The 22,446-nt window shown below is 48.7% G+C and overlaps 1 protein-coding gene across 3 annotated transcripts in view; it reads right to left on the minus strand.

The window, feature by feature from the left end:
* The window catches only part of GNB5 (G protein subunit beta 5), a 41,709-nt gene that overhangs the window by 2,797 nt on the left and 16,466 nt on the right, over nucleotides 1-22,446 (minus strand). For all 3 annotated transcript variants that reach the window (XM_045201552.3, XM_024567573.4, XM_024567572.4), the window contains 8 exons: nucleotides 18,005-18,141; nucleotides 15,373-15,414; nucleotides 13,129-13,205; nucleotides 12,525-12,657; nucleotides 7,936-8,079; nucleotides 5,937-6,028; nucleotides 2,424-2,472; nucleotides 596-692 (listed from right to left, as the gene is read on the minus strand). In XM_045201552.3, coding sequence (XP_045057487.2) covers nucleotides 596-692; nucleotides 2,424-2,472; nucleotides 5,937-6,028; nucleotides 7,936-8,079; nucleotides 12,525-12,657; nucleotides 13,129-13,205; nucleotides 15,373-15,414; nucleotides 18,005-18,141 — 771 coding nt within the window. The remainder of the gene's footprint in view (nucleotides 1-595; nucleotides 693-2,423; nucleotides 2,473-5,936; nucleotides 6,029-7,935; nucleotides 8,080-12,524; nucleotides 12,658-13,128; nucleotides 13,206-15,372; nucleotides 15,415-18,004; nucleotides 18,142-22,446) is intronic.

Genomic DNA, 22,446 nt, shown 5'->3' on the forward strand with positions numbered 1-22,446 from the left:
GGGCATTGCAGAGGAAGCGACATCTGAGTTGGTTCTTGAGGGCTGAGCAGGACTTCGCCATGCAGAGGAAGGAGAAAAGATGTTTCAGGCAGCAGCAGCATGCACGCACACAGGCTCAGATGCAGAGTGGGGTGGTGTCTGGGGACACTGGATAGTCCAGTGACCCAGCGTACCAGTGCTGGCTTAATGTTCACGAGCAGCCTCTCCAGCTGGGGGGGGCAGAGGTGCCATGAGCGTAGGGACTACGGTTTCACTCCTTCCACCTCTGAAAAAAGTCCCCATTTTTGGGGATGAAGGGGAGAATGGAAGGCTGGGGAGGAAATGCCTGGAGGCACTGCACACTGAGTGTTAATCCATCCCTGAACACCCGAAGAACAGTATTTACAGGCACAGACTTCATTTCCCCTGAAGTGAACGGGGCTGAGGGAAGCCACTGAGGGCAGGGTGAAGCCCAGTGGGGGAAATCTGGCGCAAAAGTAGACCACTTAGCGTATGGGCCCACAGGAAGTTTGGCTGGGGGCCACGTGACAGAGAGCTGGGTTTCACTTAGGTCTTGTTTTACAGTCCTGGGAAAGTTTCTGAAATAAAATCTTACCACTGAGGGAGAAGTCCACGCTGGATGCTCCAAATATGATACTCTCTTTGGAATAGATGGCGACCTCCCTGTCTGCCCGGAGGTCGTAGAGGCGACACTGGGGAGCAAACAAAGAAGCACGCACTTCTGGCTGCAGTTCGGAGAGGCGATGACCACAGAGCCCCAGATGACCACAGAGCCCCGGCCAGAGCCAATGGCTCATGCGGTTCGAGAGGTAAGGGAAGTACCCCTTTAGTTTTCTCTCCTAGTATTTTCTCCCTCAGTCCCAATTTCTATTAATCTCCATGGATCATTTAGAGATTTAAAGAAACAGCAAATACAGAAGATTTCTTCATGTACAAAAACAAAAATGAAACCCATTCTTTTTTCTGATGAAGGATACACGTTAATGGTAGAAAATTCAGAAAAACTCAGAAATGCATAAAAAACAAAATGAAAGTCACCCCACATCCTAGTGATATTTACTAACATCTATGTCATTCAGTCTTACTTCTATTTTATGTGTGTGGTTTTCTCATCTCATTAAATAATCTTTAAAAAAACCCCACGATTAACATGGTTGTTGAGTATTTTTCATATAAATATAGCAGAATCTATTTAGCCATCCTCTGTTAAGTGTTTTGATTGTGTCTAATTTTTCTCTTTTATAATAAATTCTAGACATTTTTGTGTCTACCATGGTGACCATTCTTATGTAAAAATCCTTGCAACAGCTAAGGAGTAGAATCTTTAGAATATAATTAATTCCAAGAAATAGCATGTCCAGATCAAAGGGCAGAGATATTCTGAAAGCTCTTATACCATACCACAAAACTGCTTTCTAGAAGCTGGTACCAAGGGTCCTGGTTCAGGCTGTCCCAGGCCCCTTCCCCACACCATCTCCGCCACTGAGCATTTCTCTAGTAACGCAGCATCTGACCATTGAAGATTGCATTTCTTGGATTAGAGATAACTTTAAAAACATTTTTAGTTTATTTGCCATTTTGGATGCATTGCTTTGTAAATGGTCTGCATTATATCCTTTTTTAAAAATTGGGACATTGATCTTATTGATTCTGCAACCCCATTCATATCTTAAGGAGTTCAACTTGGTCTGTCATACAGGTAGCAAGGATTTTCCCAAAATGTATACGCTACATTTTGTTACACATTTTCTGACATACAGAAGTTTTAAATTTTCATTATCATCAAACTTTCAATCTATTCCTTTGTAATTTCTTCTATAGTAGTAAATCAGAATGAGAACCTTATTTAATAGTTATTTGGTATTTTCAGAGCACAAGAAGGTACTTTTTAGTCTCTAAAAAATCAGTTAACAGACATTTTCAATTAGTATCAAAAGCCTTAAAACTAGTTCATTTCTTAGAATTGATTCTAAGTAAACAATGAGAGGTCCCACAAATATTTACGTATAGCAGTGCTTTTTACAGAAACAAAACAAAACAAAACCTTGAAATCCTAAATGTCCAAAACTTGAAGACTGGTAAAAGTAAATGATGGCATGTCTACAACTTGGGAAAATATTCCCTCATTAAGAAAATATAATACAGGAAAACATTTACTGGCGTGGGAAAATGTCCACAATCTACTACTAAGTGGAAAAGAAACCCAAATTACAAAGCACTTTTTTTAAAAGAAAAGGGACAGGAATTCACCCAATTGTGATTTTTCTTGAGTAGGGAGATTAAGATAATTCAATCTTTCTGCAAATTTTCTTCACTGAGTATACATTATTTTTACAATCAGAAGAAAGTTATTAAAAAAAAATAAACTGAAGTGAGCATATCTCTTTCAAATAGGAAAAGCTCCCGGTAACTTAGAAACATACCGTAGCATCATCAGACCCCGAGGCAAAGGCATCTCCACTTGGATAGTACCTGCAGGGAGGAAGTTTGGGGAGAAAGCACGTTATTCAGAGTGGTGACTCCCACTCCTAGATGCCCATCAGAGCCTGGGCCAGGCCCTCGGAAGCAGAATCTCCACTTCTACTGTCATCAGGACCACTTGTAACAGGCCAGGAAGAGAAGCTCATCTGGCAGACCCACAGGTCTGTTTTTCTCCCCTGTAAACAGGGGACAGTGACACTGGCCTTGCAGAGTGTTGGTGAGGAGTAAATGAGATAATAGGGGTCTCTGCACCAGACATGGAGCACAGAGCAGGTCCCCGTACCCACAGTTTTCCTCGACCACATATCTCATTCCCAAGACTTGGCTCAGAGCTCAGGGATGAGAAAGTGGCTGTAAACACAGACACTGGAATCTGATACACAGAGCCGAGTGCAGATCTCTGCACTGACCACTCACTTCATGGGGTGCTTGTGGCAAGCGACTTCACCTTGCCCAGCCTCAGCTTCCTCATCTGAAAAGTGAGGATGATAACGTACATTCCCTGTTGTCAAAATGAAACAAGACAGCATATGCAAAGAATGGGGCATGGTACCAAACAGAAAGCATTCACCAAACAATGATTATTTCTGTGACAGTCATTCTCCTGTCCGTGATCGGGCTTCCTGGAAAGCAGGAAGCCTAAGTTGAGACTGGATGGAACAGCAGCCGTTAGAGGAAGAGGGTTTAGAGTAGAGGCAAAGCAGAGAGGAGAGAATGTGCAGTTTTACCTGCATTTCATGAAAACACAAGGATTTGACTTAGTTTTGTGGATATTCTACCTTGCACCATAGTAACCTCTTTTACTATCTGTAGTAAATTCTGGATTAATTTCCCTTGATTTTCTAGGTAATTGCTGCACATTTGCAAAAAGTGATAGTCTTTTTCCTTTTACCTTATGTCCTACTTGAGTGCAGGGAGCTGGACAATTCTTACTAACATGTTTACTACTAAAGTAATTAGGCCTTGTTATTTTGTCCTTATTTTTAAGGGTAACAAGTCTAGTATTGCCCACTAAGCATAATGAAGATTCTTGGGTGATTCTATTTTCTATATGTACTGTCTGGTCAGTGCCATCTTCCAAATTTCTCTGTCAAGTCCTGACCTCTGCCTTGGGATCCAGTTCAGAGAGCCTGCATGTCGTTTGGCCCTTGTCATGTCACCCTGTGGAACTGGGGCTCAGGGAACCAGCACAAAATGCTGATACTCTGGCTACTGCCACTGCTCTGAGTAGTAAACTGTCCTTCATCTCTAACCCAGGAGAGTTGTGTCTCCTACCAGCATCCATGAAATTGTGGCAACCTAACTTGTAGCTTGCAGGAAGGGTAAGATCCCAGAACATTCCCAATTCTAGACATTTCTGCCTCTACTATGTTTCCTTTAGTTCCAGCCGCCATCCTTTCTTTCTTGAACTCATGCAACTACCTTCCACCTGGCTGTCACACTCCCATTCTTGCTCCCCTATAACATCTTTTCTCCCCTATCTTTCACAGGTGAAATATACAAGGTCTGTCTGGAAAAAGTCCAACCGTTGTTAATATAACAATAACAGTGTGCACGACATCAATAACCTGGCGGCCAAGGAGAGTGGACTGGAATGTGCATGCGTGAACAATGACGACTTCACTGTACTAGTCAGTGGGGGTGGTAGACACTGTTGAGTGAGCATGTGTACTGTGTGGCTGTCACATTCAAAATGACTGAGCGAGTAGAACAACAAATCTGCATCAAATTTCGTGTCAAGCTTGACCATTCCTCCGCAGAAACTGTTTGGATGATTCAGAAGGCTTTCATGGACAATGCAATAAATGCAGTACAAATAAAAATGTCGCACAAACACTTCAAAGATGGTCAAGAATCTGTTGAAAGTGACCCCCGTTCTGGACAGCCTGTCACAAGCAGAACACCTGAGAATGTGGAACGTGGACAGGCTGCAATCAACAAAGATTGGCAGCTGACAGGGCGAGAACTAGAAGCTGATCTGGGATTCCAAAAACTACTGTGTCTGAGATTTTGATGCAAGATCTTGGCATGAAACGTGTGATGGCAAAATTCATTCTGTGGCTTCTGCTACTAGAGCAGAAGGAATATCGTGCTGCAGTTGCTAATGACTTGATTCAAACCGCTACCAATGAACCAGATTTCCTCAAGAAGGTCATAACCAGAGATGAATCGTGGGTCTATGGCTACGAGCTGGAAACAAAGGCCCAGTCGTCCCAATGGAAGTCACCTGGTCCTCCATGCCTGAAAAAGGCGCGGCAAAGTTGCAGCAAGATCAAGACCATGTTAACTGTGTTTTTTGATTGGGAAGACGCTGTCCATCATGAGGATGCCCCTCCAGGCCAACAATTAATAAGGAGGACTGCCACAGTGATCGTCGTCAGTTGAGAGATGCGATAGGACGAAAATGGCTGCAGCTACGGGCATCTGGTGATTGGCAGCTTCATCGTGACAATATGCCCGCTCATGCATCACGTCTCATGCAGAGTTTTTTGGTGAAACATCAAATCACCCAGGTGACTCTGCCCCCCTACAGCCCAGATTTAGCACCCTGAAACTTCTGGCTTTTCCCAAAACTAAAATCACTTTAGAAAGGGAAGAGATTTCAGTCTGTCGATGAGATTCAGGAAAATACAACAGGGCAGCTGATGGTGATTCCAACAAAGGATTTTGCAGTGTTTTGAACAGTGGAAGAGACACTGGGAGAACTGTGTGAGGTCTCAAGGTGCCTACTTTAAAGGGGACTGAGGCATCATTGTCCTATGTACACTGTTTCTTGTATCTTATATCTTCTTCAAAAAAGGTCTCTATTTTTTAATAGTACGTGGCTGGATACTTTCTGGACAGACCTTGTATCTCACATTAGCCACCCCTCTCCCCGGACTCAACAATCTTGCCTTTTGTTAGGTCACTTAACATCTCATCTTCCCTGGCTCTTAGCAAGCCTGGCTCCTGTATCATCCCAGCCTCAAATTAAGTATCGTCTTCTCACAGAGGGCTTTCCTGACCATTCTAAGGAATGACCCATCCCATCACATCTCCTTGTTTTACTGTTTCCCACAGCACTCACCAGTATCTTAAATTGTACATCTCTTTATCTGTGTGCTGTCTCGTCTCCTGCAGGAAAGCAGAGACCTTGTTATCTTGTTCAGAACTGTATTCCCAGTTCCTGGAATGTCTAGCATATGAGTACTCAACACACATTTGTTGAATGAATGAATGAATGAGAAATACTGACTCAGTAGGGAGGATGGTATCTGTGCCCCTAGTACAAGCATATTAAAATTCCCCAAGAGATCTGGAATGCCATTCAGTCCCACTGCAAATCAGCCCTTCTTGCTGGGGAGGCCTCGCTCTGCCAAGTAAACTGAGCCGGGAGGAGGTCCCTGGGCTCAGGACAACTCCAGGCCTGGGAGCAGGGACAACAGAGAAGCAATGAGAGCATTCTACCCACTCACCGGACACTGTTGATGTCTGATTCATGTGTCTCAAAGGCCTGCACGCACTGGCCGGAGCGCATGTCCCACACCATGGCTTTCTTGTCACATCCCTACAAATGCAAAGTTACCCAGAGTCACAGGCGCTGTGACTCTGTTTAGAGACAAGGACTGTCTACAGACAGGCTTGAGTTCTAGTCATGTGACACAGACTGTTTATGTCCCATTAGTAAAGGGACATGCTTTAGGGAGACTAGCTTTACTTAAGGCTGCTTTCCTCAACTGCTAAGAGCTCAGAAGGCCAGAGTGGGAGGGGAACGAGGGAAGGACCCAGCTTCCTCTGGTAGTGGTTTTCTTCTGTGGCTGCTTTCTGAGCAGCTACAAACTCTCCAGAGCCTAGTTCTCACCTTCCTGTGGGTATTTCCATCTCTTCATTTTTCCCTTTCCTTCCTCCTTCCTTTTTATCTCTGTCTCTCTAAGCCCAGAGGGGAGGGCAGGCAGACAGTGGCTGATCTAGGTGCCCTGGGGCCATCTGCACCCCAGCTGCACGCCCAGCTGGGACTCAGCTAAGTAGAAGCCCAGGCATGGCCCTGCCAGCAGTTAGCTGGTTGCCTGGCAGTCGCTGCTCTGGGCTTCCACCTCAAGACCTGTAAAAACCCAGAGACTCATAAAAATGAGAACCTCACGTTATACTCTCACGGTTCTAGGAGTGTTTTGATAAATTCCTACAGAGCAGTCCTGTTGTCATGCTTGGGGACTATGACGTGGACTGTCACTTGTCAAATGGAAGACGTGGCTTAAAACCGGTGCTCGAGTTGTTGGTTGCATCTCAGAGGGAAGGGGGGAAGACGAGGTGCCATGACTGAAATCTCAGAGAAACCCGCTGTTGGGTCAGCGCTCCGAGTACCTTTACTGAGAATGTGGGCAAAGGAACCGGGAGTGTCTTCTAACCGTCAGAGGACACCAAATCACATGGGTTTAGTGCTCTGAACGAGACAAAGTGACCCACGATGATGATGACAGTTTGAGTGAACAGTGCAGTTCAGCAGATAAATAGTTATACAAAAGCGCAGGAGTGAGACATTTACACATACGTCCAAATACCCAGGAGCAAAACTGCAGCCCCTGCTATTTAGAGGACAGAGAGCCCTTGCCTGACGCCCAGAAATGAGACGTAGACAGCTCAGAGCAAAGGGCCCCTCTGTGTTCCAGCTGCAAACACCGTTTGATGGTGTGGGCCTGACCGTCCTCTCTCGCCACTCGCTCCTGACTGACCGGGGTCAGGTCAGCCAGCTTCGTTCTCCACTTTTATTCCCAGCTGCCCACAAAAGTGCTCCCCCTACCATCTGCATAACACATTGTAAACTCTTTCACCTACTGTTCCTAATATCCTGGGGAAGGGGGAGGTAAGTACTGTTGTGCATTATGCCCAGGTTACAGATGACAAACTTGAGAGTCAGGTATCCTGACTCCTAGTCTGGGGCTCCTCTGTGGCTCATCTGCCCAACCCTGAGCTTTCAAACACCCTGTTCTCTGTGCCCTGGGGTGGCACAGGGATGGGGACTGGCAGGGGTGGGGCAGGAGAGTGTCCCACCAGCCCCAAAGCCCTGATCACAGCACAGCTCGGCCTCGCCTCAGCAGCTGCCTGACCAGCTGGGGGCCCTCATGGCCGACTCTAATGCTGTCAGATGCTAACTCTGCTATTTGTTTGAGGAATGACATTTTTAAATGTGGCAGATATGTACCCCCCAAAATAGCAGGCACACCAGGAAAACACTCCAGATCCCTCTGCAGACCACTGAAGGTCAGGGGCAGAATGGGAGGCCCTCACAGCCCAGCTCTGTCACCACCCTCCAAGCACCCCCTGGCTGCGGGAGCTGGGGAACAGCGGGGAGCTGAGGAGCTCCCGCAAGTCCTTCTAAAGGGACGTATCCCATCCAGTCCCAGGAAGTGCCACGAATGGCCCCCACAAGCCCCCGTTGTGGACAAAGGACCCTCGAAATTTTCCTCGGGTCTTTACCCCAGACACGAAGGTGTTCCCCGTTTCTGAGGGGGCCAGATCCAAGCAGAGCACGTCGGCCCCGTGCCCATGGAAGCTCTGCAGTAGCTGTCCACTCTCCACATCCCACAGGGCACATGTTCCATCGCCACTCGCCGTCAGGATCTGCCGGTAGGAAAGGACAGGAAGAGCGCTGTTGTCATTATCACCTCTGTCAGGGCAAGTCTGTCAGGGAAAAGCAGGCTCCCTGAACATACAGACACACACCTCTCGCTACATCTGGATTCAGGTGCATTAGTTTCTCCCTTACTGAGCAAGAAGTCCACGTTCAATACCCTGATGCTCAGCTGTGTTTCTGTCCCTGTCCTCCAGGGTATGAAACCCAGGAGGCCTCCCTGCTGTGCCTGCAGCCCCTGCACCGGCCTGGCACGCAGGAAGTGCTCTGGAACCTCTGCTGAACAGAACCTTGACTGGCTCCCACTGGCAGCCATGCCCACCGCTGTGCAGGCCAGAGGCATAAAGTGCTTCTCAGACATGACTGAGCACCCCCATCACCCAGCTGCTGGCTAATTCAGAGTTGGGGTGAGTCCTGAGATTCTGTGGTTCTCACAAACTCCCAGGTGGTACCGATGCCGGTCACTGGACCCCATCCAGGGCAGCACGGGTGGAGGCCGCATTTTGTTGGCCACATTCTCCTATTGCTGCTTCTTCCCCGACCAGGGAGCTGCCCAGAGGCTCCCCAGGGCCGCTGAGAGGCGCTGACACCCATGTGCACACACAGCGCCAATAGCACCTGCTGGGTGCCGATGACATCCAGGTGCTCTGCTGGGCATCAGGATTAGCAGAAAGATTGGATCTTAGTCTCTCCTCTCCAGAAGCTCACTCAGTTTAACAGGATTGGCAGCAAAAACTGAAACCAACCTACTTCCATGTCCCCGTGTTAATCAATTCTGGGACCAGGCATACTTTGCTTGTCTTATGCTAAACAACACTGCGGCCAAGTAAAAATAACCTGCTTGCCTGCTCTAGGAAATACCTGCTTCTGCAAAGTAAGACTGTGAATTAGCTAAACAACTTATCAAGACTAATAGCTTGCTCATCAAGACTGGCGTTAAGACCCTTGCCTCGCTGGGCTCACCAATCCAAAGCTATTATGTCATCACCCAGTTCCCACAGTGACAGATCCGCCTTAAAATCACCCAGCCCAGTCCCCGAAACCCTCCAAGTGTCCTTCCCTGGTTTCTCCACTTTGAGACGCTCTAAAGATGTTCAGGTTGGGGTTCTCTCCCTCACTGCAGTAGGTCTAAGAAAACTTGCCGAATGGCAAGTTTTTCTGACGGTCTCACCTAGGACAGAGTGTGAGAAGTGCTGAGATACAGGCAGGCCCGGGGAGGGGCAGCAGACGCTCTTGGGCAACATCTGAGCTGGGCTCAGAGGATGAGAGAGAGCTGGCGGGGGGAGGAGGGAGGGTCCTGCCGGTGACCGCCTGTCTCTGCACTGAGTGAAAGGCGGCCTGTGTAGGGTGAAGACCTTCTCTTGTAGACAGAAAGAACTAGGGGAAGCTTCCCAGCAGAACGGTAAGATCAAGGGTATATTTTCTGAGAATCTGTCAGGTTGGTGCAGCTATCCCTCAGCAGCCTCTGTATAGTTTCAAGTAAAGGCCAGCCCACACCGGGAGAGGAACACTGGGGTGCCTGGGACAGGCAGCAGGGATCCAGGGTTCATGGCCTCAGAGACCCAGCTGCCTGCACTGCAACTCCCTAGAGCCAGCTTGGTCTCGAGCACCATGGAGGGAACCACAGGCCATAGAAGAACGTCCCAGTGCCCCACCTTCCGGCTGCTCCCAGGGCCTGGATGAGGTGATAAGACAGTGCAGGAAGTGGCTCTTGGCAATGTTAAGTCCCCACAACAGAGCCCTCAGTGGCTGGTAATTACTGATGGCTGAGGTAGGAAAATAGGAATCAGGCCTTAAGGACAGCTAGCAGGCAATGCGCCTACTGACCGCTGCACCTCCAATTTCCATGTGCTGGTGGTCTTCTTCCCCCGCCGCCCTGCCGTCCCCCTCCCTCCTACTAGTCCTCCCCCTTCTCTCCTGCATGCCGTGCCTAGCACTTACAAAGACTCTTTCTTCTGCAGGGAGGGAACATATTATAAAGCGGGGACCCTCCTCCCCCACTGGCCTTGCACCAACCAGCTGCACTGACTCGGCATGGGTTTCTTGCTGGGAAGTCCAGGGAAGCCTAGGACCTCTTCACAGCCAGGAGAGGCCACTTTGGAGCCTCTCCCTGGAGCAAGAGCTGGGTGAGTTCCAGAGCTCTCGGGCTTCTGGGCCTAGTCCCCAAGGTCCTCCTCAAAGTCCCCACTGGGGGGTGGCTCTCAAATTTGGGGGATTCCCAAGGCTGTAAAGCCCCTGCAGCCTCAACTTCCCTCAAGTGTACATCCACAGGGGGAGCAAGGCTGGTAAAAGTGGCTTATGAACACACAAGACTTCAACTGCATCTTACTTTGGGTACTTATATTTGTAATGTGTCTGCAGGCCCACGCCCACTAGTGCCCGCTCCACGCTGTTCCTGTCCTGACAATGGCGGAGGGTCCACGACCTCCAATCTTTTCTGGGAGGCTTTAAATTATTACCACAGACTAACTCTTCAAGCGAACTAATGAATAGCTTTTAAAAGTTAGAAGTAAATCTTTAATATTTTAACAATATTTTTGTGATCCTCATTACAACGTAAGTACAAATAAACTTCAAGGACCAAACATTCCCGAGCAGAAATGCACTAACGGGAACCACTGACTCGGTGTCACTCGTTTACTCAGGCGTGTAAAGAACGTGCAGGTTTAATGCCACTGTCTCACACCAGCCACGTGAGGTTTTCTCTTTTCACCCGAGCTCCCAGAGGTGCGTGTGAGGAAGCTTAAAGTTCATTAGCTCATTAGTACCCAAACCAGGCCGTGTATCTGCATTTTTCTGCCAATATTAATAACAAAACAGTAAGAGCCAACACTTACTGATAATTTTTCAGGGACTGTATATACTAAGTATTTTACATGAGTCACCTGATTTAATTCCCAGGAAACCTTGTGACAGAGGAATTTACTAGCATCCTCACTTGCAGGTGGGAAAAACAAAACACAGGACCCAACCCTGTTTAGGACGCACCGGCTAGAATGAGGTGGGCCTGGATTTGGTCCCTGCTGTCTGACTCTGGGCCAGGACCTGTGCCCTGCTGAGGTGGCCGGCGTAGTGAGTGGGACTTCCCTCCATTCCAGCTGTCTTCTTCTAGCTGCTTATTAGGAAAAACCGACTTTCTACCTTACAGACGCCCCTTTAATACCCACCTCCAGCATGTGGCAACACAGAGAGGGTGGTGGGCCACCACCAGAGACTCTTCAGATGCCTGACCGCCCCACTGTCCCTGCATCCCTCTATGGCTTCCTTCTTTCAGACTAAGCATCCACTCCTGCTTTGGCTACTCCTCAGGCTCAAAGGCAGCTGGTTCTGGCCAATGCAGCCAGCTGGGGCCACAGTGCCCCCTACTGTACAGGTCTGCAAGGCTCCTGGCCTCAAACACCAGGTGTCAACACTACAAGTCTGAACAATCCTCTTGTCAGCCATTAAAAAATGACCCAGTCACCTGGTCTCCCTGCTACCAGCCTCACTTGCTGACACGAGTCAGCTGAAGCCTGCGTGGGCCACGGAAGGACTAAATCTGACTCAGAGACGTTCCTCCTTAAAACAAACCCAAATACGAGCCAGCCTCTGCATGGCTGCCCTCCATCTGCAGGGCATTCAGGGCACCCCCTTCTCGGGCTGCCTCCCACTGCGCTCCCCTCACACCTCACTGGCAACATCTGTGCCCTCCAAGGCTGGCCCAGGCCACTCCACCAAGTTCGTGACTACCCCTCCCACTCCGAGCTCCCAGACTTCCCCGCTCTGCAGTCACGATTGGTTTCCACGGAGGTCCCGGCGGGCAGAGACTGTGTGTGCTTCCAGACCCAGAGCCAGGTCGTATCTGGCAACGTGGGTGGCGGACACCTAGGACGGTGTGCTGGATAGACGTGGACAGATAAACTACGGTATGCTTTCACAACTTACTAAGAAAACGTAGTCCGGGTGTTAGAGTACTGTTTTTACTTGGGGTTTACTCCAAGTGGGGCACAGATTTACTCTCTAAAGCTTCTTCTTTTTGCATCTGTTAAAACAGGAGTGTAAAGTAGATTCAGTGAGGTGTGTAAAGTGTGCAACTGTGAAGCTCAGCAGCTCGGCGAAGTTTTACACACACGTACACTGGAACCACAGCTCAGACGGGAATCCCCGCCACCCCAGAAGGTTCCCTGATCCAGCCCCAACAAGTCAATTAGAGAAGGATGTTCAGCAGGGTATGTAATTTATCTCAACTCCATCAGCAGCTAAGAGCCCTGACTTTCCTCATTTCAGATTTTACTTAAAATAATAATAATTACCAATAAGGAACAATAGGAACTTCCTCTCGAGCACCCCTCCTGTTAAAAGGAACACTGGAAAAGCTTCCTCTATGCTCCCTGAGTTGTCCACCACGTAACCTGCCCTCCGGCAGGCTGCCCCACCGTGAGGGCCCCTTACGTACCTGCATGTCGGAGTTGGTGAAGCTGCAGGCCGACAGGTAGTTGGTGTGCATGGCAACAGACTTCTTTTTGGCAGCCATGTTTTCGTTTTTGTCGAACGTCAGTGGGTACACGGAACACTTATTATCTAAACCGCTAGCATGGAGGGAAAGCAGCGGCAGACGTTGAGCGAGGGCAACAGAGTACTCACGCGTATACTTTCTCGGAGTCACACGCCGCGGCTGGAGGAGGTAATGCCAGCTGCGACTCCGTAGTTCTTAGATGTAAAGTCACTACATCAAAGGCTATCAATTTTTCAAAGTTTCTGATTCGCATTGCCAACATGCTCTCCAAAATGTTTGTGCCAATTTATAGTCCTCACCACCAGTATTTGAGAGTGAGGGGAATAGGTTAAAGCTCATGCTACTGTCAGTCTGTAATGAAAATAACTATGAAAGCGATTTTTGTGCCTTTTTTTCTTTAACAAAGTTCAGAGAGGAATTTAACACACCGTTTAACAAGCAAACGACAAAAATTACAAGTTCTTGTTTGCTTGCGTGTTTTTGCCCCTACAACAGTATTTACATCCCACGGGGAATCTGAAAAGCTGCTGCAGGCGCTGCTTACCCACACGCAATGGCGCATCCCGACGGGGCGTACGCACACGCCATCACCCACGTGCAGGGCATAGTGACCGCATGCTCCTGAAACACAGGATGAACCGTTCATGGGATAAACGAGGGCGGCTTCCACACGAACATCTTAACGTGCAATTTAAACAGAGTCACTGGCCGTCTGACTGAATTACATTACAGCTTCACAGGGCAGTGGAGCGGGGTAACAACTAGTTTAGACTGACGAGAAGACTCACTCAGCCCCATGTAGTCAACCAAATGTTATGTCATTTATTCTAAAAGCTAAAATCTCAACTAGCAAAAAAATTCCTTAATGTGTTACTTCTTTCTTCATGTTACACCATCCCCCCCACCTTGTTCTAAATGAATACCGGGGCTCCTTTTCTTTGAAAGGTTCACCCAACTTTTAGTTCCAATATATACATCGCCTTATCTACTCTGATTCCCCCCGCTTGCAAAATATGTTATTGAATGGCGTTTTACACGTATATTATACTTTTGTTTACTTGTGAGTGTACAGAGCCTCTGTCCACTGTGGGTCCTAAAACCATTCATTCCTGGGAAGGTGTGGATGGGGGCGGGGAGGGTGATCTTCAGTTGTGCTCTGGTATAGGAGAGAGCCTGTAAAATGGGAGCACAAAGAACCAGGCCTAACAGTCCCCGGCTTCCGGGTGGTGGCCGAGCTGCTGATGTCATCCTGCGTGCAGACAAGCAAACAGCACAGCCACCATCCAATATAAGACCAACACCAACAAGAAGAGCAAGCCCCGCAAACCAGCCACTATACACACTCAGTCTCACTCTCCATCTGTAAAGGGAGGGGACAGGACTAGATTGGCATAGGACATTCAAGTGCCACTGGTCCTTCCTGGTATGATTCTGTGTCTCTGTGTTTTTGTGGGGAAATATGGGCCCCGAAACTGCCTGTCAAAATTCTATTGTCACTCACAGTCTTTCCGAGGCCAAGAATAATCTATTGTCCTCCAGTGAATGAGGTAGGCTGGCCACTCTCAGCACAGGGCGTCCAGGCCCCTTTCCTTACAAGTAATGGCTATGTTCCCTGCCAGGGGCCACTCGTGGTGACTCCCGGCTCCCCGGACATCAGGCAGCGTGTGCTCTATGCCACATTAAGGCAAAACCAGAAGCAACAAAACGCCTCACACTGCTTAGGGGTGCTGGGAGAGGCAGAGTCTTCCAGAGAGGTAGGTGATGTGTAATAAAGCTCTTTGCAAACAGTTAAGTTGTTACTTTTATTACTGCCTGGGGGGCTGATCACTAGGGACTTGCTCCCTACCAGGAGGCTCTGCGGCCTCACTTGATCAGGCCACGCCACAGCTGCCTGCCGTGACATTTACTAAACGCATTCGACAATGCAGAATACTGCCACTGCTCAATTTGTGACAGATAGAGATCTTTTTACTTATTATTTTATCCTCATCCAAGGACATTTCCTCATTGCTTTTTAGAGTGAGAGGAAGGGAGACAGGAAGGGAGAGAGAGAAATCAATTTGTTGCCTCCCATTCACACCTGGACCCGGGATCGAACCCACAACCCTTCGGTTACAGGACGATGCTCCAACCAACGGAGCCACACCAGCCAGAGCCAGGTCTCCTTTTTAATATCATGAAAGGGAAGACTTTCTTTCTAAGTAAATATTGGAATCCGTATTTAATACACAATACCCATTATTGTAAATGCCAACGTGATATAGGCATGCAAGGACACCTACACGGAGATTTCAGTTTTTCTCTTTAGGAAAGAGTCTAAATTTAGGTCTAATTTGGAGCCGTGCACGCTCGGGCCAGAGCTGCAAGGGGCTCAGACTCCACAGTGCCCCCAACAGTGCAGGTCACCCCACTGCAGCCTCAGCTTCACCCACCGTTTGCTCTTGTCCACAGCACTCTGGAGCCTGGGCGAAGTCAGGGGAGAAAGAGAGCTGGGGATATGGGTGCGTCTTATCATCACTCACAAGAAGGATACATGCAGTTGCCTATGTGAATGTGACCAGTTCTCCAGGCCATGCCCTCTCCTGTCTTAGTACGTTCTGTGGTGGCTCTGCATGCTCTTCTGTGGGCTGCTGGGCTGTCTTTAACACAGATGGGCCTTTGTGGGGTTTTCATTCCTAGGCAGGCTCCCCAAGAGGAAATGAGGACAGGGCTGGGGAGTTGGACCTAAGCACCTTTAAACTAGGCTGGGGTTCTGAGCTGTCTCGGGGTACTGGGGACAACACCTTACCTTGTTAGTTGTGAAGGAATCCCACACGATCACCTTCCCGTCCTGGAGGGAAAAGAGTGGACAGTTCAGGAGGTGTCAGCAAGCCTACTTTCACTGTGACCGTCCTGCCGCCCACAGTCATCTAGTTGTAATGCAAACCCACCGGAGAGAAATCCAGGAGCTCTGGACCCCGCAACACAGTTACCTATGCAGACGTGGTGTGTGGTGTCCCTGGGCCCCAGGCTCTGGGTGACAGTAGCAGAGGACGGCTGAGCTGACTTCCTTCAGCACATGGGTCCCCCAGGCATCCTCAGAGATGGTGAACCTGCAGCCTCCAGAGCGGGCTTGGTTTCATAGATCACTCAAGCCATTTGGAGCCAAGGGTGGTGAATGAGGTGACTGAGGAAAGGTGCAGGGAGGCGGGTAATGCCGCTGAGGACCACGAGCAAGGTCTGACTACCTAAAGTGGCACAGCCGCTTGCTTTGCATGGTCAGATGGAAGATTTCCATAGTCACACTGAGTGTGGCTGAGGGGCCCTGAAACAAGGCCAAAGTCGACAGTTTGGGGCCTTTCAAGACTCCTAAGTACACTGGTCTTCTGGCCTAATTTCTCTTGCTAAACTCCCAAACACGATGTGGGGGGCAGATGAGGTAACGGAGCAGAGGCTGTGGGCCTGTATCTTGGGCTCCTCCAGGCCTGGAGCCCCCGCCTGCTGGGCAGGCGTGCTGACTCAGTGCGCAGCCTCCTCAGCATCCACTTGGGTGGCTTCCTTCACAGCACTGCCTGCCTGTCTTCATGGCCCACCCACTGTGCGCTCAGGAGGGAAAAAAGCACCTAAGAGGCCAAAATCAGTCTGATAAAACTAAACATGGTCCCCTCCGTGAGCTCACTTTATATACCAGGAGCCCAGGTACCTGGAGAGACGGTGCTCCACCTGACCCTAACCCACAGTCAGGCTGATTAATCTCCTGCCTGTTGAGGGAGAAGGGCTGCTCTGAGTCACTGGAAATCCGTGCCAGAGCCTCGCTGCTGTCTCCAGCTTCCGCCCACGCCCCACCCACTCTCTCTGCCGCAGAGATGGATGGATGGATGGAGCCCGTCCGCCCTCCTCCCCTCCCTCCTTAATCGGAGTGCACGTGAGTGACAGAAATCCAACATATGTTGTACTTTTAAGGATAAAAATGTCTAAAAGGCTAGGTAGCAACATGTACATCTCAATAACCACTCTGTAAAAATGAGCATTTAAAAAACCATCTAGAAAGACATGCTGTAAAATAAAAATAATGGCTATGACAGGGTGGTGGGAGTAAAACCTTTTCTGTGCTCGCCTTTCCAGCATCTCTTTAATGTGGCAAAATACCAAAGTGATAACTTTTTTATGAACATAAAAAAAGCCAGTGCTACATGGCATTCTAGATTTGTAGCTCACACAGGATATTAGTAACACTTGTCCTACCAAACACGACACCGACATAGATATTAGAGCTGTGGATTATCTAGAATATGTACAGTTTTCATATTTAAAAGTTAATTAAAAAAAACCCCACATTGTCCTTTGAAAAAGCTGGGATGAAGACAGGGGTGAAGGAAAGCCCAGACCGGCTATAAAAACATATGACTCCAGTTTATTGTTGTACGTTCAATGTGCGTAACATCAAAATAAACATAAAAAATACTAAGCAGTGGTTGCCAGGCTCCAAGGGGGTCCCCAGGCACCCCCATATCCTGATCCTCACACCCTTGCACAGGCCCCTCCCTCATCACACCAGGGCTGGTCCTGTGACCAATGGAATACAGCGGCAGTGATGGACTGTCACCTGTGAGGCCAGGTCACAGAAGTCCTGGCCACAGAAGCATGGCCTCTGCCTCCATCCCCCTCTCTTAGATGAGCTGCTCTGGGGGAGGCAGCTGCTGGGTCCAGAGCAGCCCTGTGCAAAGGTCTGCATGGTGCAGAGCCACGCCCCCCAGCCCCCAGCCGCGTGGGCGAACCCTCCCAGCGGTGTGTCTCCGGCTGAGAGAGCTGTCAGATGACCACGGCCTCACGACAGACCCCGAGACAGAACCACCCAGCGAGGCTGCTCAGGACTCCTGACTCTCAGAAACCACATGGCACCATAAACATTTATTGCTTTAAGTTGCTAATTTGGGGGTAATTTGTCATACAGCAATAGGTAACTAACCCCTAAGATGTAAAATAAACTATGTCAACTATGTAAAATGAATGAAAAATTAGACTTCACAAAATATTTATCTTACATTTGTTCTTTAAGGCCTAAAAATTGCTAAACTCTTAGACTGAAAGAAGCCGTGGTGGCTTCTCAACCACATCTGCCCTCAATTTGGGAAAAAAACCCCACTGTTTGAAAGTTGGTTTCACTCACAAATAACAGCATGAAATATGCTCAGGAAGAAATAATTTTAAATGGTTTGTCAATCAGAGTTTACAATGTTTCAGTATTACCCATTCCAAACCTGCCCCAATCAGCGAAGCCCTGCAGTATAAAAGGGAATCCTTAGCCGAGCTAAACTCAGGTCCTTTGGAGGATGAGCAGAGTCATAAAGAGCCGACAGGGGCTCTTGGAAAGGACAGCTCTCGTCCGCCTCAGCCACGAAACCACAGCTGCTCGCCATCACGCAACAGGTGCGACGTACCTGTGATGAGCTCACCATCCTCCTCTTATCCTTGCACCAGTCCATGCAGAGAACTTTGTTCCCGTGGCCTTTGAGGGTCCTTCTGGTCTTCATGACAAACTGCCCCAGGGCCTCCACCCGCTCCGCCACCTGGTGCACTAGAAGGACAGGGCCGCAGTCAGTTCTGTCACCCGGGGCCGGGCTCTGGGTCACGGGCCGGCACAGGGAGGCCCCTGGGCTTTCTCTGTGGCATAGCTTGGGTCTCTCGGAGTGCTACCAGGCCCTCTCAATGCTCTCTCTTTTAGGCTTAGTGAAGGGTAGAGACCACACTCTCATTCTCTCTCTGTGTTTTTGAAATCCCTGCCATAGATGCACGTTGAGGAACTAACAACAAGACCACCTCGTGTTTGTGAGGCGCTGTGTGGAAGTCTCCGGTCGAAGGGCCACAGCTCTGCACGGCGGGCGGTGTGGCAGCAGCGAGAGTGCTATCCCTGCTTCCCCGGCGAGGAGATGGAGGCTCCCAGGGGTTACTTGGCTAATACTAATTCATACAACTAACCAGGAGCAAAGCTGGAGCTTCTGGTTCTCTTATCTACCACTTGCTAGTCACAAGGACAAGTGACTTCACAAAAACTGTCCTGGCAGGTGGTACAGTGTGCACACATGCTGCTGTAGGGCTGGCAATGGGACCCCTACCTGATCCCCGTATGTCTAGCACAGGCCTGGGACATAGAAGGTGACCTGTTCCCATGCTGCAGAAAAGAATGAATGAGCGAACCACCAAACAGCACACCTGTGGGTTTACTGAAAACTTACGGACTCTGGTTAAAGCCCTGTGACCAGGACCCCTTCCAGGGAAACTGTTCCTTCCTGCTTCCCTCCCTCCCTCCCTTTCCTTAAACACTCCAGTATGTATTTCCTAAAAACAAGGAACTCTCACATCGCCACAGTGTAATCGCCGCAGTCAGAAAATTCACACTGAAACAATACCACGTCTAATCTACGGATGTCACTGAGATACTCTCTATTGTCCCAACAATGTCATTACAGCAAACGAAACCCCAAGATCCGGTGTGGCATTCAGTGTCCACGTGTCTCTAGTCTCCAGCTATTCCGTGTCCCAGTCCGGGCCTGTCTGATGCTTCCTCGGGGTTAGGTTTGGGTGATGCATGTTTGGCAGGAACACGACCAGCTGACGCTGAGTTCCTGTCCGTATGACCCGTCAGGAGGCACCTGTTGGCATCACCTGGTTAAGGTGGCATCTGCCAGGTTCTCCACTACAGAGTTACCATTTTGCCTGTTGTAATGAAAATGCATTTTGTGGGGATGTACTCTGAGACCATACAAATACCCTCTTACTCCTCAAACTTGAACACCTTGGTTGTAACATCCATTAATGATTCTTGCCTGACGCTGGTTTTTAGGATAGTTGGTAACTGGTGATGTCTTTAGATTTTTTTTTCAGTTAAATGGGAGAGAATGACCTAGTCCATGGGGGTGTTCTGAGGTTTAACTGGGAAAGCAAATTATCTGCCAGGCTAGGAGTCAGAAATACAGAGTTGGGGGCTAGAGGCTGGGAACTAGAAAATCAGAAGGAACGTAACAGGGAGGAGAGAGCGCTTTTGAATGGAAGAGCCAGGAAAACGATAGACTGTTGAGGGTGGAAGGGGAGGGGAGAGTGAAAAGAGGTAATGGACAGGGAGAGGGTTTTTCCTTGATTTCTTTTAATATAAATATAATTATAGAAGTGCATGCCCAATGAAAATAATCAGAAAATAGAAACATATGATCACTTAGAATTCTGCTTAGCCCAACCACTCTTAACATTTGATGTATGTACGGTATTTTGCCGTGTATAATGTGCACTTTTTTGCTGAAATTTTTGAGGAAAAAATAAGGATGCGTGTTATACATGGGTAGTACCTGAAATACTTTGTATCTCTTCTTGTGTTTTGTAATTATTTGTTACAAAAAATTTCTTGTGCCATAAAATGTTTGAAAATAAGTGCTAAAATTCCTTTATAATACAAAACCTAAGACTCTATAAATAAATAAATAAATAGTTGAATTAAAAATTAAAACAAAAGATTTTTCCCCCTGAAAGTCTGGGCCAAAAATGTGGGTGCACATTATACACAGGAGTGCGTTACACACAGCAAGATACAGTGCATGCTTCCAGATTTTCCCTGTGTGCATGTGCATACGTGTACAAACAGACGACGCTCCACATGGAATCTGGGGGACCTGCTTTTTCACCTGATGTATTTGTAGATATCTTTCCCTGCCACTGTGCTTATCTGTCATTTGAGTAACTGCGCAACATCCACTGCATGGAGGCGCTATAACCCCAACTCCCTACTGGCGGGCCCTTGGCTCCAGGCTGCCAGGATGCCCCTGTCCTGCTTCGGTCCTTAGACAAACTCCAATCTGTGGCATCGCTGAGTCAAAGGGAAAGCACATTTTTAAAGGCTTTCCACACGTGTTGTCATTACCCACCATGTACTGCCTGTCTCCTGGGTGACTGGTGCTGGGTAAAGCCTGTGTCCTCAGGCTTTTCTGCAGAAGAAGAAACAGGCTTGGAGAGGCTAAGACCTAACGCACGTTCACTCTGACCCCTAAGAACAGATAACGCCCCACAGGAGGGTAAGCTCTGGGCAGGTAGCTGGAATTCTTTAGACAATCAAGGATTCGGTGAGGCAGTGACAATGGCTTCTCAGTCCATGAAACACCCCAAGCTTGGATCCCCCACACTTCTTGATGGGTCAGTTAGGGATTCTAAACCAGGAGTCAAGAAACCCGCGCTGCTCCTGCCTCGGCCGCCACCTGACCAGGAGAGTGATGGAAAGCTCCAGCCAGAAGACACTGACTCAACAAGCAGCGCGCAGCACCGTCCCTGGGCAGGGACCTCAGGTGCAGGCTTGCAGGCTGAACCCCCGCTCTGGGGCCTGGCAGTCAGGTGGGGTAGTGACTTCCAGGTTTGAGATGTAGAAGGCCCCCTCCCCCTGTCCTCTCCTACTCTCACACACACAAAATCTTACTAGAAGCCCATTACAGAAGATGGAGCCGAGCCAAGCCAGTGAAGGGTCGGAGAAGGATGCTGGGCTCAGTCACAGCTCTCTGCTCAGCGTGCCTCTCGCCCACTGGCCCCAGAGGTCCAAACAGCAAGTCTGAGGGCAGGCAAGCTGCACCGCCTTAGCACGTCTCAGAGAAGGAAAACGAGGCCTGAGGGCAGAGCACGACTCACGGGTTAGTAGTGAACAGCGGCCCCTCCGGGCCTGTGCCCAGCTCTGTGAGAGTTTAGAAATCGCCTGGAATTCCAGTTTCAGGCACAGATTAATCTTTCACCAAGGTGGGGCCTCCTCTCAACTCTTGGGGAGTAGTTTCGCTATTTCTTCTATAATCTGCGCGCACATGGATTTAAAGCACAATGTAGAGTATGCAGGCCGATGCACAAGATTTCACGCCGTGTTAAGTTATCATCAAGCGAAAATACACAACGGTCCTTCTTGTCACTCCACAGGCCATGAAAACGATGGCCTGGGCAGGGACAAGCTCTAACATCTTCCTGAAAATGAGCGTTAGGAAATTGATGATAAATACCGAGTGGATCAAAGACAGGCGAGCTGTCTGAAATGGGAAAACAGAACTATTATAAAAATGATCTTGAATCACTTTCTAAATTTTCTACCAATATACAGTCTCTGGATGGTCCTTATTTGGTAGATCAAAAGAATCAAGGAGGGAAAATCACTCAAAGTTAACTTTCAAAAACTCGTTCTGATCCTGCCCCAAAGTAGACTGGGGCGGATGCATACAAACTCTCCAACCCCTGGATGGAAGGAAAATATCTCCAATCATGTCACCTCCCTACGTCTGCCACAGATTATTGAATTTCCTTAAAACCAATGCATTAGCCACACTCGAATAAAAAAAAAAATAAAATAAAATCCTACACTGAATTCCCTAACGAAAAGTTGGAAGGGCTAAGCTCCGGTACAGCGTGTAAGATAGGACACTGTGGAGACCACCGTCTGAACAGTCTTAAGTGCTGACGTTAGAAAGAACTGTGCCTGACACGGGGGTCTCGTCAATCCATCGTGTTCAATTAAAACTGGGCTCCCACTCTGTCCCCAGTACAGCCCCAAGCATGTGGATAAATGTGCACACAGGTATAAAAACACGAGCTGTGAAATACATGAAAATATTAAAGGTGGCCACCTCTGGGTGGTGCAGGTATGGATGGCTTGCTTCCGTATTTCTAAATTTGCTACAGGGCATTCGTTTACTACCGTGTATTTTAGAGACATTGCACTGGCTGGCTTGTGTGCATCGGGAATGCGGACCGAAAGGCAGGGAGAGGAAATGAAAGGTTTGCTTTCTGCCCCCTTGGACAGCTGCAGGCAGCACACTGAAGAACAGCCGGGAAGAGGATTTCTCTGCAGGGAAACTCACTTCTGTGAACT

Source organism: Desmodus rotundus, chromosome 7, assembly GCF_022682495.2.
Source record: "Desmodus rotundus isolate HL8 chromosome 7, HLdesRot8A.1, whole genome shotgun sequence".
Taxonomy (NCBI): Eukaryota; Metazoa; Chordata; class Mammalia; order Chiroptera; family Phyllostomidae; genus Desmodus; species Desmodus rotundus.